We start from the raw sequence: 15,618 nt of genomic DNA, 5'->3' as shown, positions 1-15,618 counted from the left end.
ACTCTATCCAAATTTTATATTAATTGTTTAATGTCTTTTCCACCTCCCCCCTTTATAACCCCACATGACTTTTAATTCCTTGAACATAGGGACTATGTCCTCAGTCTAGATCAAGAGTCAGCACACTTTAGCGCCTGGGCCAAATCCATCCCATCACCTGTTTCTGTATGGCCTGCAAATTAACTCTTAGTGCCTACTACAGATATTTTCTGTTTGAATTATTCAGTGCTTGTTAGTAAGATACTTAATATTCACTCACAGGGAAAATAGTAAATTAAAATGATAAATAATAAACACAAGTATACTTGATGTTTCTTCCAACTTGAAGAATAGAGAAAAACAATTTTTACAAAAGTTCATTTGTTCACTTTAATGTTTCTCCCAACTTGTAAATTAGTAATTTTATGATAACCACACACAAACACACCCACACTACTAATGGCAATTCTCTCTATGTTGTCTTTCAGAACACAAGAGGTAAACTGGTTTCCAGTGCCTCTGGCCTTCCTGTTGAGAGCAAACAAAAAGTGTATGAAGACTACTGAAATATGTCAGAGACTTCCTCCCATGACTCGTTCTATGATTCCCTATCAGACATGCACGAAGAAAGCAAGAATGCTGACTTCTTCCCTGAGCTATCTGCTTTTCTCAGCCAGGAAGAGATAAACAAGAGTCTTGACCTGGCCCGGAGAGCTATAGCCAACTCTGAAACAGAAGATTTTGACTCAGAAAAGGAGATCTCACAGATTTTCAACGCTTCTCCTGTAGGTGTCTGTGAAAATCCTTCCCATAAGGAGACCAAATTTGGTGAGCCAACCTCCTCAGGAAGACCTCATGATAACAAGCCAACACCTGTCCAATCTCCGCCAGAACAAACTGACCGTATCTCTTCACCTGCTTCAAAGAGGAAACCTGCCAAATCACCCCTGCTTGCCAGCCCCAGCTATATCCGGAGCCTCCAAAAGGCTGAAAAACGGGGTGCAAAAACTCCCAACACAAGTGTAAAGCCCAAACCAGCATATCAAGGTAAGACTGGCCCCCAGAGCCAGCTCTGTGACAAGGCGGCTAATTTCATCGAGGAGCTGACATCCATATTTAGAGAAGCAGCAAAGCCAAGAAATAGAAGCCCAAACGGGGAGTCCTCATCCCCAGACAGTGGGTACTTGTCTCCTAAAAATCCACGGTCAGCCCTGATGAGTGCCTCAGCCAGCCAAAGCCCCACTGGAGACCAACAGGAGATGGAAGCTGAGGTCAAGTTACCCGAAGCCAGGCATTGCTACCAGGCAGACCAGGACAAGGCAGTGCCATGCAATAACATCTCTCACCCACAGACCCAGAATGCACTCCACTTCCCCTCAGCTCCGCGATTCATCCAGAAGCTTCGGAGCCAAGAAGTGGCAGAAGGAAGTAGAGTTTACTTGGAGTGTAGAGTCACTGGAAATCCAATTCCTCGAGTCAGGTAAGAACTTTTTATTATGAATAGCAAATGATTTGTGTTGACTTTTGGTTTTACTTTAATGTGGGATGAGAAGAGATTTCCTGTAGAGTTAGCCCTCTGGAGCCTGAAGTGGTGTTTTCAAATACCCGCAAGGCAAAAGCGTCCCAGAATTGCAAATACTAGTTGTTCTAGTTAACCCTGGTGGGATGTGTCTTTTACCATGAACCATGTGCTACTAAGGGGAAGGCAAAGGACCGGACAGGCATAGAGGGGTACAAATAGGTACCTATTTAATAATAGGACTCTGGGATTAACAGCATCCAAGGAAACTTAAAATGGGCAACTGATTCATTCAAAGTACTGTGAAAGTGTGTGCATCATTTGAATAAGAGGTGCTGAAGACGGTTGAAAGTGTGGCTAAACCTGGAAGTCGTCTGGCAGTACAGAGATGAAAGGCACGGGTGTGCAGAGGCCAACCACAAGATTAACCCCCAAATATATACTCTGATCTAAGGCCTGGGCTAAGTGGCCACATAGTCACTTAAAAAAGCACACCCACACACCTTGAATGTGATGCAACCAAGGAAACACAGAAAGATAAACCAAACTGAAAGAAATACAGGTCTGGGGCGCCTGGGTGGCTCAGTTGGTTAAGCGTCTGCCTTCGGCTCAGGTCATGATCCTGGAGTCCGGGGATCGAGTCCCGCATCGGGCTCCCTGCTCAGCGGGGGGTCTGCTTCTCCCTCTGCCCTCTTCCCTCTCGTGCTCTCTGTCTCTCATTCTCTCTCTCTCAAATAAATAAATAAAATCTTTAAAAAAAAAAAAAGAAATACAGGTCTGTTGCTTATACACAGGCTCTGGCCACTACAGCATGGGTATAGCAAAAAATGATGAAAATAATAATAATTACATGAGTGCATGGTTAGTTGGAGTCAATATGCTCCTACACCACCACGACCAGTCTAATTCCTGGAGTTCTTCCTCAACTGCAGAGTTCATACTTTCTGTGCGAAAAGGTTAAGAGGAGGGACCCAGGAGTCAGACTGCAGGGTTTCCAATCGTGGCTCCACCTTTTACCAATTGTGTCACGGAGGCAAGTTGCTTTGTGACTTAGTTTCTTCATCTGTGAAATGGGAATTAAAATAAAGCCTACTTCATTCTATTTTATGATGACTATGTAAAATAATATGTGAAAAAATAAAACCATGCCTTGCACCTCGTGACTGCAGCATTAGTATTACCTATTACTTTTATTATTTCTCATTTCTTAATTTTATATGCCAAAATGCAAATAACATTGCAAGCTGGATTATACTATAAAAATAAGCCATACATTCATTCATTTTCAAAGTTTTGCTTTTATTAATGAAGGATGTTTTACCTGGGTTATATAAATATTAAAAAGTAAATTCAAAATTGTGAAATTTGGCAAAATGGTAAAGTAGACATCATTGTCTAAAAATTGTAACACTGGTACATTCTTATTAGTATAGCATTTCACAAGCCATGAACTTGACCTCTCACCCTACATCCACTAATACACACTTTGCTAGAGTTGGTCTCTTAGTTTGACAGATTATTGCTCACAAACATGAAGTAAGCATTAGCATTACTGGCTAAAAAGTGGTGTAATTAAAGGCAGGGAATTTTTGTTCAAGGCAGCGCCTTAATTCCTCTTGAGTCAGTTTTTACAGTAATTTTGCTATATTTCTTTTAGAAACTGGCAGCAGGGGGCAGTAAAAAACTTCTTAATGGGTTCATTTCATTAGAGATGTCCTAAATTCTGCATTTATGTATCTTTTCCATAAAGAATTTTTCCTATTATTTTGCCTATGATGGAAATGAAATTATTTGATTCTTTTGGATTCTATTTAGATTGTTTTTAACCTACTAATCTTGGGAACAAATAATTATCTATGAGTAATACTTTCACATGTTATTCAAAACAGTTCCACAGGTTCTCATACAACATCTGACTCCACTTACATTTACCTCCAAAATAATACCCTTTCAAATGTATTACCATGGCAAGTAAATATATCATATCCCTTCAAAAATGACAAAAACAATCCATTTAACATCAAAGGATTAATTTAGGTGAGCAGACCATAATTACTACATTAAATTTCACTTAAACATTTAGTAATTTGGGGTACATCAAATTCATGCTTCTGCCTCCTTTCTTTTTACTGGGGTTGGGGGAGCATTATTAATTTAGTTAGTAACTACAGAATTATTAACTAGTTTTCTCTTGTCATCTCCTGGTCTACCAAAGTCCATGACCAATGTCCATCAGACATTACAAATTATGCCCTTCTAGAGTAATTAAGTCTTTGATGAAATGTTCCATTGTTTAAAGTTAGCTGGTCATTTTTTTTATCCTTTTGGAGTTTTTGTCTGTTTTTTATTTTGTATTTTGAGAGGGGAGTGTGCTGGATTTTCTTAATTTCTGTTCCAAAGATCTTGGTACTCTCTTTCATGCATTTGTAGGTATAACAAATGCCTAAGAACACTGAGTTGCTTTTCCACATGAGACATGAGAGTCTAAAGAGATCATCTTCTTTGAAGAAAATTTCATATGAAGAAGAATGCCTTTAGTAAAATGTACCCTGCACTGGGGCATTTTAGAAACTGGCTTGACTCAGTCAGTACAGGAGACTCTAAGCCCAGAGATTGCGCAGACCTATTGATTACTAGGCTACTTCCTAAGATCCCAGAAGCAGATCTCTAGCAGGATCCATAGAGAGCAAGGAGATGTCAGAGGAACCTGAAGCAAGCAATAAGCAGAGGCCCCAAAGAGCTGACTGATAAGCATAGAGACATTCAGTTATTGAGAAGTCAGCAGCTATAGGGCAGATGAGTGAGATGTGGTACAATTGCCAATGGTAAGGTCCAGACTTACTTAAATGGCATGCATCACAGGAAAATATGGCAGCAGGTATCAGCATCCAGATACAGGGTCTGGAGCACAGGGAGAAAGTTCTACCCTTCAGGAGTTTAGTTAAGGAAAAGACAAGGCTACTGCTCCAAAGGACAATAGAACAGGGACAGTTCAGGAAATAGAGACTCAGGTATGATTAAATGAGGTGAGACTTTAGTGCTGGGTCCAGATTAGGGAAACAAATTGTAAGACTGACAAGGCTGGGCTACTAAGCTGCTGGCCTGGAGCTTCTTAAATTTGGCCTAAATAGAAACCATTTGGTCTGAGAACCTGGACATAATGAAACTTAGATAAAATGGCCCTTGCTAAAGGCAGGGCTGGTGGAAACAGTATGATCGAAGGCAGGCCAGTCATTTCAAGGCTCTTCTACTTCATCCTCCCACAAATATAACTGGCACAAATACCAGTTACAACCACAAAGAGGACTGAAAAAAAAAATCTGTTTTCTTTCTTTATTCTTACATAGTTCCAACAAAAGAGAGAAATGCTGATGGAAGAAAGCTTATGTATAGTAATTGAGGTCATATATAATTTAGATACTACTCAAATTATGCACAAATTATTTGTTAACAATTTGAATTATTACATTAAATAAAATCAAGTCAGAATTCACAAATTTTTCTGATTATGTCCCAGTGTTTCATATTTCACATGCACTACTTTATAACAGTATAAAAACATGTTCCCTTACATCACTCACCTTGCCTGTTCCCTCAACTCTCAACTTCTGTGAGTTGGAGAAAAATTCATGAAGCATTTTAGTTCAAATGTACCTCCAGTACTATAAAAATGAGACCTCACATTTTCACTTTATATTTTTAAAAATATTATGGCAACCATATATTTCAAACCATTTAAATATTAGGAAACTAAGAAAACTAGGAAATTATTTGCCAAGGAACAGAAAAATAATTAATTAACCATAGAGACTAGAATATAACTCAGGTCTTCTGATTCCTGATCAGGTACTGAGTGACTCACGAGAAGATTTAGCCACCATCACTGCTGTTTTGCTTGTTGTGCATGGCTTACTGACAAGCTCCAGAAATGGAAATGAGCAGAACTACCATCTGGAATTCATATTCCAAATATCTTTTAAAAAAATGGTATTCTGATAATTTCCACAATATTTTTCTATTTTAAACACACACACACACAGCCATTCATGGTTTTTCTTTTTTTTTTTTTTTTTTTTTGCAGTAAGTTAATACTGCAAAGTAAGTCAATCAACATAAGCCAAAAAATGTTTGGGCATGGGGAAAGCAGATAGTCTACATCAAGTAACTACAAACAAAATAAATTATTCCCACTTTATGAGAAGAAGTCCAAACCATCCTCATATTCAAGCTGTATTGTAAGGTAAATGTGTACATACTCTTAAGGAGGAAAAACACTTTTTTTTTTAAAGGTTTTTATTTATTTGACAGAGAGATAGAGAGCACAAGTAGGCAGAGTGGCAGTCAGAGGGAGAGAGAGGAGCAGGCTTCCCGCTGAGCGGGGAGCCCGACGTAGGGCTCGATCCCAGGACCCTGGGATCATGACCTGAGCTGAAGGCAGCTGCTTAACCAACTGAGCTACTCAGGCGCCCCTAGGAAAAGCACTTTTAAACATATTGCAATAAAAGTGAATCCAGCAATAGTCCAAGCATAGTTAATATTCTAAGTACAACTACTCACATCTGATCATAAGATGCCTATTAGGTCATCACTATTAGCCTAATAAAGTTTCAATCAATATATGTAATTAAAAGTAATTAAATTCTTTCTTTTTAAAATCAAAACCCAGTATCTCCAATGCTTCCAATTAGTTTGCATCAGTGAGACTTTGATCATCATCAAAAGCCAAAACAAGAGAATTATACATATCAAATCTATGCAATGCGGTCTGTAAATTTTCCATCTCCTCAAAAGAAAATAGAAACAAACCACTGATTCACTTTTCTTACAAAGGGTATCAGTATATCCCGATTATTGACTACTTTGGTTTGGGAAAATGTGGCAACGGCACCATTAGCCAGTAGGTTATGAACATGTGGTGCTTGTTAGGATCCGGATGGCTTGGGGCACCTGGGTGTTTCAGTCTGTTAAAGTGTCTGCCTTCAGCTCAGGTCATGATCCCAGGATCCAAGGATGGATCCCCACGTCATTGGGCTCCTGCTCAGTGGGGAGTCTGCTTCTCCGGCTCCCTTTGCCCCTCCCCCTGCTTGTGCATTCTCTCTTTCTCTCTCTCTCAAATTAAAAAAAAAAAAAAGATCCAGATGGCTTAGTTCTGGAGTATTATTGGTTTTTGTTAAAGAATGTTGTCATAATACAACACCAGATAATACCATTAGATTATCAGTATGAAAAATCGACCATACAGGTATTGTTACAGCAACATGAAATGTAATTAGGTACAAATAATTTGGGGAACAATTTTGTGATACACAGTAAAGTTGAAGGTGTACATACCCTAAACTTTTATGTAATAACCAATTGCCTACTGGACATCTCTACTTGGATATCTAATAGGTTTATCAAATTTAATATATCCAGACTGAACTTCTGGTTCTCCTCTCCTCCAAAAACCTTCTCTTTCTAAATCTTTTCCATGTCAACAAGTGACAGTCCTCCTTCCAGCTGTTCAAGGGAAAAACCTTGAAGTCATCCTTGGCTCCTCTTTTTCTAACATCTCACATCATCCAATCCATCCAGCAAATCCAGTTGGCTCAACCTTTAATATATCTAGAATCTGACCACTTCATACCACCTCCACTAATCAGGCTCTCATCATTGGCTGGGCCAAGCTACCATCATCTTCCCCTGGGATATTTGCATTACCTTCCTAATCTGTCTCCTAGTGTCCATCCTTGCTCATTACACTCTATATTGCACCTAGCATGATTCTTTTTAATGAAATTGTGATCAAACACAACACAAAGCTCTCCAGTACCTTCTATCTCATTCAGAGTAAAATCTGTAGGCCCTATAAACATTAATAAGGCACCATCTCTCTGATGCTCTACTATGCTCCTGTTTGGTCCATTCCAGCCATAATGGTGTTCTTGCTGCACTCTAACATGCCAGGTGTGTTCCTGTCTCAGGCCTGTATACATGCTGTTCCCCCTATGTAAAGTGCTCTTCCCCCAGATATAGGCAGGATTAGATCCTTCATCTCCTTAATATCTCTCCTTAAATGTCACCTTCAGAGTGTGGCCTTCCATAACTACTCAATGTAAAAGAACAGGTCCTCCCCACCTTACTCTCTATTCCAGTCATTTTGTTTTTCTCCACAGAACTTATCCGATACACTCTGCATTTTACTTGTTTAATTTTTCTCATTGTCTGTCTTCCTAAGTAGAATATAAAACCCTTGAATATAGGGGCTGCCATCTGATTCTTGTTGTGTCCCTAGAGCCTAGAATGGTGCCTGGCACATAAAAGGTATTCAATAAATATGAATTAAATAAATAAATGAATGAATTTCACTCCTAGCTATATATCTGGAAAGAACTTTTGCTCCTGTGTACAAGGATACATATATAAGAACGTTCATAGCAGCATTGTTTCAAAATACTGTAAAGAACCTAAATATTTGTCAAAAAGAAAATGGGGGGTGCCTGGGTGGCTCAGTCATTGAGCGTCTGCCTTCAGCTCAGGTCATGATCCCGGGGTCCAGGGATCGACCCCACATTGAGCTCCCTGCTCAGCAGGGAGCCTGCTTCTCCCTCTCCCGCTCCCCCTGCTTGTGTTCCCTCTCTCGCTGTCTCTCTCTCTCTGTCAAATAAATAAATAAAATCTTGAAAAAAAAAGAAAAGAAAATGGATACCTCTTCAACATAATGATTTTATTGCCTTAGGATATATATCCAGAGTGGGATTGCTGGATCATAGGGTAGTTCTATTTTTAATTTTTTGAGGAACCTCTATACTGTTTTCCATAGTGGTTGTACCAACTTACATTCCCACCAACATGTACAAGGGTTCCCTTTCTGTACATCCTCACCAGTGCTCATTATCTCTTGTCTTTTTGATAATAGCTATTTTAAAACAACCTATGTGTCCATTGTTTACATATGAATAAAGAGTATGTGGCATGTATATACAAGGGAATATTGTTCAACCATAAAAAAGAAGGAAATCCTGCCACTTACAACATGGATGGACGTTGAGGGCATTTTCCTAAGTGAAATAAGCCAGAGAAAGACAAACATTGTATGATCTCATTTATATGTTGAATCTTAAAAAAGGCAAACTCACAGAAACAGAGCATAAAATGGTAGTTGCCAGGGGCTTGGGGGGGTTGGGGAAATGGGGAGATGTTGGTCAAAGGATACAAACTTCCAGTTACAAGTGAATAAGTTCTAGGGAACTGATGTATATCATGGTAATTACAGTGAGCAATACTGTATTATATACTTCAAAATTGCTAAGAGAATAGATCTTAAATGTTCTTACTGTACACAAAAAAAACTTGTAATCATGTGAGATGATGGATATGTTAACTAATTTTATTGTGTTAATCATTTCACAATATATAGATGTATCAAATCATCACATTGCACGCTTCAAACTTACACAGTGTTATATGTCAGTTATGTCTCAATAAGGCTGAAAAAAAAAGGAAAGAAAATGGAGAAGTTGTGATTTATATTCATACAAGGAATGAACTAGAGTTTCCTGAATCAGTATGTCTGAAACTCACAAACATAACAGCAATCTAAAAAAAAGTTGCAAAAACATGCATACAGATTGCATTAATAAATTTATCCATATGAAGTTAAAATTGCAAAACAGTCCTATTTCAGGCTTAAGGATATGATAAAAGTATAGAAAAATGCAGGGGAATGACAAATACTAAATTCCAGACAGCAATCACTGTAGAGATAAAGAAGAATGTGATTAGTAAGGGGTACACAGAGGGCATCCACTGTGCTTGCAACATTTCATATCTTAAGATGGGTAGTAGAGACACAGATGTAAAATAACACTAATTTTATACTCATTGAAAAGTAATGACTTTTTATTTTACTCTACTATCCCAGTTATGTATTTGGTATATTCCGCAGCAATGTTTCCAATAAATGGCATGATTTATTCTATAAACACCATCTAGAAAATGGGTGTAAGCAATGCAAATTGGATAAATTGGCTCTTAGGTATTTGCCCTCATGAGTTGTAAGTTAATTTTCTGAGTTGTCTTAGTTATGTTTTAGAGCTTTAAAAAAATTTCTCATTTTAAATTTATGGTGTTCTTAATAGAATGGTATATGTACTCAGTCTTCTACCAAAGATTTTTTATGGTGTAGTCTACCCAATTTATTGACTGCAGAGGATAGAAAAATGTGTTTATGAGTCTCTCATTCCTAGGACAAAATGCCTGCATTTAGACACACACACACACACATGCACACACACGTGGCACCTTTTTAGAAATAGTGAAAATCTGAAGATTAGTAAGAGTTGCATATTGTCATTTCACCAACCCAAATACCTCCCCCATATCATCATATTTGGTAAATAGGAGCAAGCAAAATGGGGCAGAATCCAAAGGAAACAATACCAATTAACGTTATAAGTTCCTGTTTTTCTTATTCTTTTATCACTTCCTTTGATTTATTTCCTTTTTTATTATTATGTTCAATTAGCCAGCAGATAGTACTTTTTTTCTTTTTCTGTACATTTGCATTGACTTGAAAAACTAAGTCTGTTGTATTTTACAGAGGATAATAAGTGTTCCCTAGAACATCAAATTACCATTGAACTAGAAACCGAAGGAGATTAAACAACAGAGTAGTACCTTTATTTTCACTGAAATGAAGAAATAACCTTACCTCTGATTCCCCCTCACAGGTGCTTTCTGTGAGTTAATAAATTAAGGTGATATGACCTATCGGGCTATTTTTGTCCTCTTTCCTATCCTTTCCATTCTTTCTCAACCCCTGTTTCCATCCAGTATCTACCCACTTACAATCCCCACATGAAAAATGACCTCTACCTCTACAATGCTTTAACTGCCAAAGGACCATCATTAATGCGAACGTTGAATCTGTTTCTGTAGACCAGTGAGTGAAATGGGATAACTCCGTATCAGTGAACCCTGGAAATAATGCCTCTGTTTTGTGGAGTTGTTGCTTACTGATTTGAACATTACAGAGTGACAGCAACTGCCCTATCATCTGTTCTTGGTCAACCCATGACACCGTGATGCTGCGCTAGGCCAGTTCCACTGTACATAATGCTGCTCAGATGGATAGCTCAATGAATCAAGAAGCAAACTGAGGGGCGCCTGGGTGGCTCAGTTGGTTAAGCGACTGCCTTCGGCTCAGGTCATGATCCTCGAGTCCCGGGATTGAGTCCCGCATTGGGCACCCTGCTCAACAGGGGGGTCTGCTTCTCCCTCTGACCCTCCTCCCTCTCATGCTCTCTGTCTCTTATTCTCTCTCTCAAATAAATAAATAAAATCTTTTTAAAAAAAAAGAAAGCAAACTGATATTCAAGGCAAACGTGGAGTATTACTAGAGTTAGGAATTTGAATCGGTTCTAACAGTCATTGGTATATAGCCATGAAGCAGCAGCCGCCAAATCAGACAGTAGCATTTGTTCTGAAGAACTGATTCCATCATTTCAGTTTACACCTCCATGGCCAAGTTTCGGGATTTAACAAGAAAACCAATCAATAAACAAACTTCAGCATAAATTTTCCTAGGAAATAAAGGTGGTCAGAGAATCCCTTTAGAATTAAAAAATATGTTTGTGTATTACGGAAAAAAAAAAAAAGATGCTTATAGAACAAACAGCAAAAGGGTTTAGTGACTGACCATACAGATTCTGAAGCAAGAGTGTGAATCTTGCCTCCATCACATATCAGTCCAGTCACTTTGGCAAGTTATTTCACCTTTCTATGCCTCAGTTTCCTTGTCGGTAAAATGAGAAAAATAAAACTACCTACCTCTACTGTTGTTATGAGTGTTAAGTCAATTAACACAAGGAAAGAGTTTAGAACTCTGCTAGCACATAGTAATAGCTTAATAAATATTAAGGTATTATTTTAAAGTTACTTATTATCATAAATTGTTCACCTTTATAGTTTATTGTCATTGATTTGGTATAGGCTCCCTATACTCTACCTTCTCAAAAATCTTTGAATCTGTTCCTTTTCTTTAAAATCTTCATGCTACAACTCTCTTTTTGTACTGCTAAGTATTCCCAATGGTATAGGGTCTATAGAGAGGGAACCGTTGAGCTTTATAGGCTAAACATAATTTATAAGGAATACAAAATATCTCTAAAGGTGTTTCTGATCCTGTTTGGATAGTTAGTCTTAGACTTGTATCTCAAGGTCAGAATCAATACCCAGGCTGCCATGGAGTGTTGGGGATATTGTCCTCTGGTCTCTGTCTATTGTCATTGTCTAGTAACTTTTACCTCACTCGGCCTTCTGTTCCTTCGCTGCCTCAGGGGATGGGATCAAAGCCAAAATTTTCTTTCCATTTCTACCCCCCCTCCTACAACTAATTATCTCCCCATCCTCTCTTCCTAAACCTTAAAGCTGTGAAAGGTCAGCCTTATTGTGGACTACTGACTACTTGCAAAGCCTTCTAAAAATCAAGCCTCTGACTATTGTTTTCTTGCTGCTTTTTAAATTGTTTAGCAATTTTCCTGAGTTAACTTCATGGCTCCTTGTTAAATATTTGCTAAAGCCAATTGAAAGTGTTTCCCCAACACTTTAACCACTCCCTGTTTTTGTATTCCAATAATTTCAGCAGGAAGAAAACTCTAAAAATAATTGGAGTAACAAATGCAGGCTTTTCCCCCAGCTAGATAAATTGGCTTTGATTTTGTATTTTCTTCCTACTAAGTATTATACCATACAGCAAAGCTCTCAAAAGGAAAAGAATGTGCTTTTTGGAAGTTTAATTTACTATTATGCAAACTACTGTGAAACAGTTGTTTTGAAAGAATTTGACTCTGAAGTTTGGGATGGATGCTTTCACAGTCAAAACTACTCAATGTCTCAAGTCTTTTCTGTATAGTTGCTTAAAGAACTTCTTGACATGTTTCTTCATTTGCCTTGGGGCAGTGCTGCATCATGGATCACTGAACCTGTTTAGGCATAATTACAACAATTCAAGAACTCCACTTTGATGGTGCATTCTTTTGAGGGTTAAAAGGAGTTACTTTATAAATACAACTGTAGCAAATACAATTATAAGTCTGAAACTTGATGCAGCTTACTATGCTGACCCAGATGCAATATTTTCTACCAGTTGATGTGTCCACGTGATGTGTAGCAATTGAACTGATTCTTTCCTTTTAATTTTAATTTCTTTGAGCCAAGAAATAGGGTCATATTTAATATCTGCTGGAATAGGAGTAAAGTGCTAGTCACGTGAGCACTGATAGTGAAACCCAATCAAAAGCCTGTCCTGGCAGAAACATTACTAACTCCAAGTGGAAACTTTGTGCTCTTGATCATGAGTTCTAACAGTGAAGTCTAGTTCTATATAATAGCATAGGGGAAATTAGTCCACAGAAGCAAGTTTCCAATCAGTGGTTATATGGTCCACATGTAGTCTAGAAAACTTAAATAAAAATACCCTAGGGAATAGGATTTTTTTCCTAAGATGGCAGCTCTTAGCCTTGGTTGCTGGAATTGAGTAAGTATTTTCTAATGGAAAAACAGAAAACAAGTCTGGTGAAAAGGATTTCCAAGTATTGGAGGAGAATCTTTGAAGAAGGTGGAGGAGGAGAGTAAGGAGAGGGGGGAGGAAGAGAAAGATGAAAATGGGAAGAAAGAAGGAAGGAAGAGAAGGAGGGAGGGAGGGAGGAAGTAGGGATGGAGAGAAAGAAAATTTACATTTGAAGTTAATTGGTTCTTTCTTTAAAAGCCAGAGAGATCTTCAAAATCACTTTTGCGATCATATTCTACATCCAGGTTTAAGATTACACACACACACACACACACACACTTTTTTTTTTTTTTTTAAGTAGGCTTCACACCCAGTGTGGAGCCCATTGCAGGGCTTGGACTCATGACCCCGAGATCAAGATCTGAGCTGAGATCAAGAGTCGGACGCCTAACAAACTGAGCCACCCAGATGCCCGAGCAAACATTTATATCTTAATGAAAAAAGATATTACTTGAAACCTTGAAAGATGGTCGATACACAGTGTAGTCAATAAGTTAAGCATAGGACTTTTCCCATATACTTCTACATATAAGTTTACAAACATTTATATATTAATGAAACAAGATGTTACTTGAAAGACTCATTATATACAGTGTAGTAAAAAAATCATTCTTACCATCACAGAAGTTATCACAGGCCAATTTCATTAGCAGAGAATATTCCAGTTGTGCTTATGCATATAGAGGGCAATAGATATATAGTTGATGAACGCTAGGGAGAGGAGATAGAAAATATTTGTTTCAGTTTTGGATTTTGAACCACCACAGACAAAGATTAAGAATTTTCTACATCATTGGAGCACCTGGGTAGCTCAGTTGGTTAAGTGTCTGACTCTTGATTTCAGCTCAGATCATGATCTCAGGGTCATGAGTTCAAGCCCCACATTGGGCTCCATGCTGGGCATGGAGCCTACTTAAAAAAAAAAAAAAAAAGATGCAAGAATTTTCTGCATTGTTACATGAATTCGATTACAATGAAGGAAACACCATGGACCAATAAGCTTTCTTTAATAATAATATTGAAAATGTATTATTCACAAATAAGAGGATTTGGTCAAGGGTAAGGACTTAGTGAGGCCTAGTCACTCCTATTTAGAGGCTTTGTCATGCCCTCATGAGGAGACTTTTAAAGTTAACACCAGAAACTTACTATAGCATTCAATTACATCAGACATGTCTGTGCAGTCATTGTGCAGAATTACATATGCCAGTAGATTGTAGAAAGCTTATGTTATAATGTCATTTCCATTCTTCTCAAACTCTTTGTTAATCATTCTAAAGTCACAATAATTTCTCTTTTCCTTAGAGCTACAGAAATTGAAACCTCATTACTGTTGTTGTCATTCTCCTAGTAATGATAATAGATAGTGGGGTGCCTGGGTGGCTCAGTCACTTGAGCGTCTGACTCCTGATTTTGGCTCAGGTCATGATCTCAGGGTGGTGAGATCAGGCCGTGTGGGGCTCCATGCTGGGCAGGGAGCCTACTTGGGATTCTCTCTCTCACTCTCCCTCTGCCCCTCCCACCCCCCCACTTGCTCAATCTCTGTCTCTCTCAAAAATAATAATAATAGTAATAATAATAATAATAGATATAATAATATTGATAGCCAACATTTCTTGAGTACTTAGCACATGCCAGACATTCTTTTCATATATAAACTCACTATTCCTACAAGGTAGATCCTACCATATTTCTTGGGTACTAAGACATATATTTTGTCACATTTTAACATGTCTATAATCAGAATGCATCTTGCAAAAGACAGTATTTTACAATCACTGTCAGACTGTAGTCATGATATGTTTGCCTGTACACACACAAATTTGGTCAGAACTGTTTATTTTGTCACTTTAATTGAAGTCTTTGCCTTTTGGCATGCTGGTTTTTTTCTTTCTTAATGGCTCATAAAATAATGGTGTCTTATAATGAGTGGCATATTAAGTTCAGTGAGCTATAATATTATTATCTCCATTTTAAAAACAAGAAACAAAAGTCTAAATAGCTTATGAAAATTGTCCAATTGCCCAGAGTCTTTACTTTTTTACCATTACACTACACTGTCCAAAAAATGAGAGTGGAACACACAGTCCTTCTTACAGAATGGTGCCCCAACAAAGTTTGGGTGAGCCCCAGCTTACCATTAGAAAAACCTAACACAGTAATCATTATTTCTTGAAAAGTGAAATATCCATGAATTGCTTCCTTCCATTGCTCCAGATGGAAAACTTGGAAAAGAAAGGAGGCATGACCAATGATTTCCTGGTCCTCATGAGAAAACCTTCCTTAGCCACTCTGTAGTGTCTCTGTGAGGGAGACTCAGCATCCTGATTAGTAGGAACAGTCTCCATTGCTGCAGCTTGTGAGGCCATGGGTTATAACTTCTATCAAAGCTAGTTAGCCAAGGCCTCTCTCTTTCTCTCATGAACAGAGCAGTAACCCCGAACAGAACAGAACAGATATGACTTGTAATCCGGTGTGGTACTCTTTAATTCTTAAGGGTAGTGGCTAGCATTTTAATTAAGAATGTGTTGGCATATGTTGGCCAGAATCCTGATACATGGAGTCATTC

The 15,618-nt window shown here is 38.1% G+C and overlaps 1 protein-coding gene across 2 annotated transcripts in view; it reads left to right on the top strand.

Moving 5' to 3' along the window:
* The first annotated feature begins 548 nt into the window (after positions 1 to 548).
* The window catches only part of PALLD (palladin, cytoskeletal associated protein), a 386,227-nt gene continuing 371,157 nt past the window's right edge, over positions 549 to 15,618 (top strand). For both annotated transcript variants that reach the window (XM_021698996.2, XM_044912854.1), the window contains exon 1: positions 549 to 1,459. In XM_021698996.2, coding sequence (XP_021554671.2) covers positions 549 to 1,459 — 911 coding nt within the window. The remainder of the gene's footprint in view (positions 1,460 to 15,618) is intronic.

Source organism: Neomonachus schauinslandi, chromosome 2, assembly GCF_002201575.2.
Source record: "Neomonachus schauinslandi chromosome 2, ASM220157v2, whole genome shotgun sequence".
NCBI classification, from domain to species: Eukaryota; Metazoa; Chordata; class Mammalia; order Carnivora; family Phocidae; genus Neomonachus; species Neomonachus schauinslandi.
Note: the sequence above shows the minus strand (reverse complement) of the source record. Positions and strands in the feature narration are given on the sequence as shown.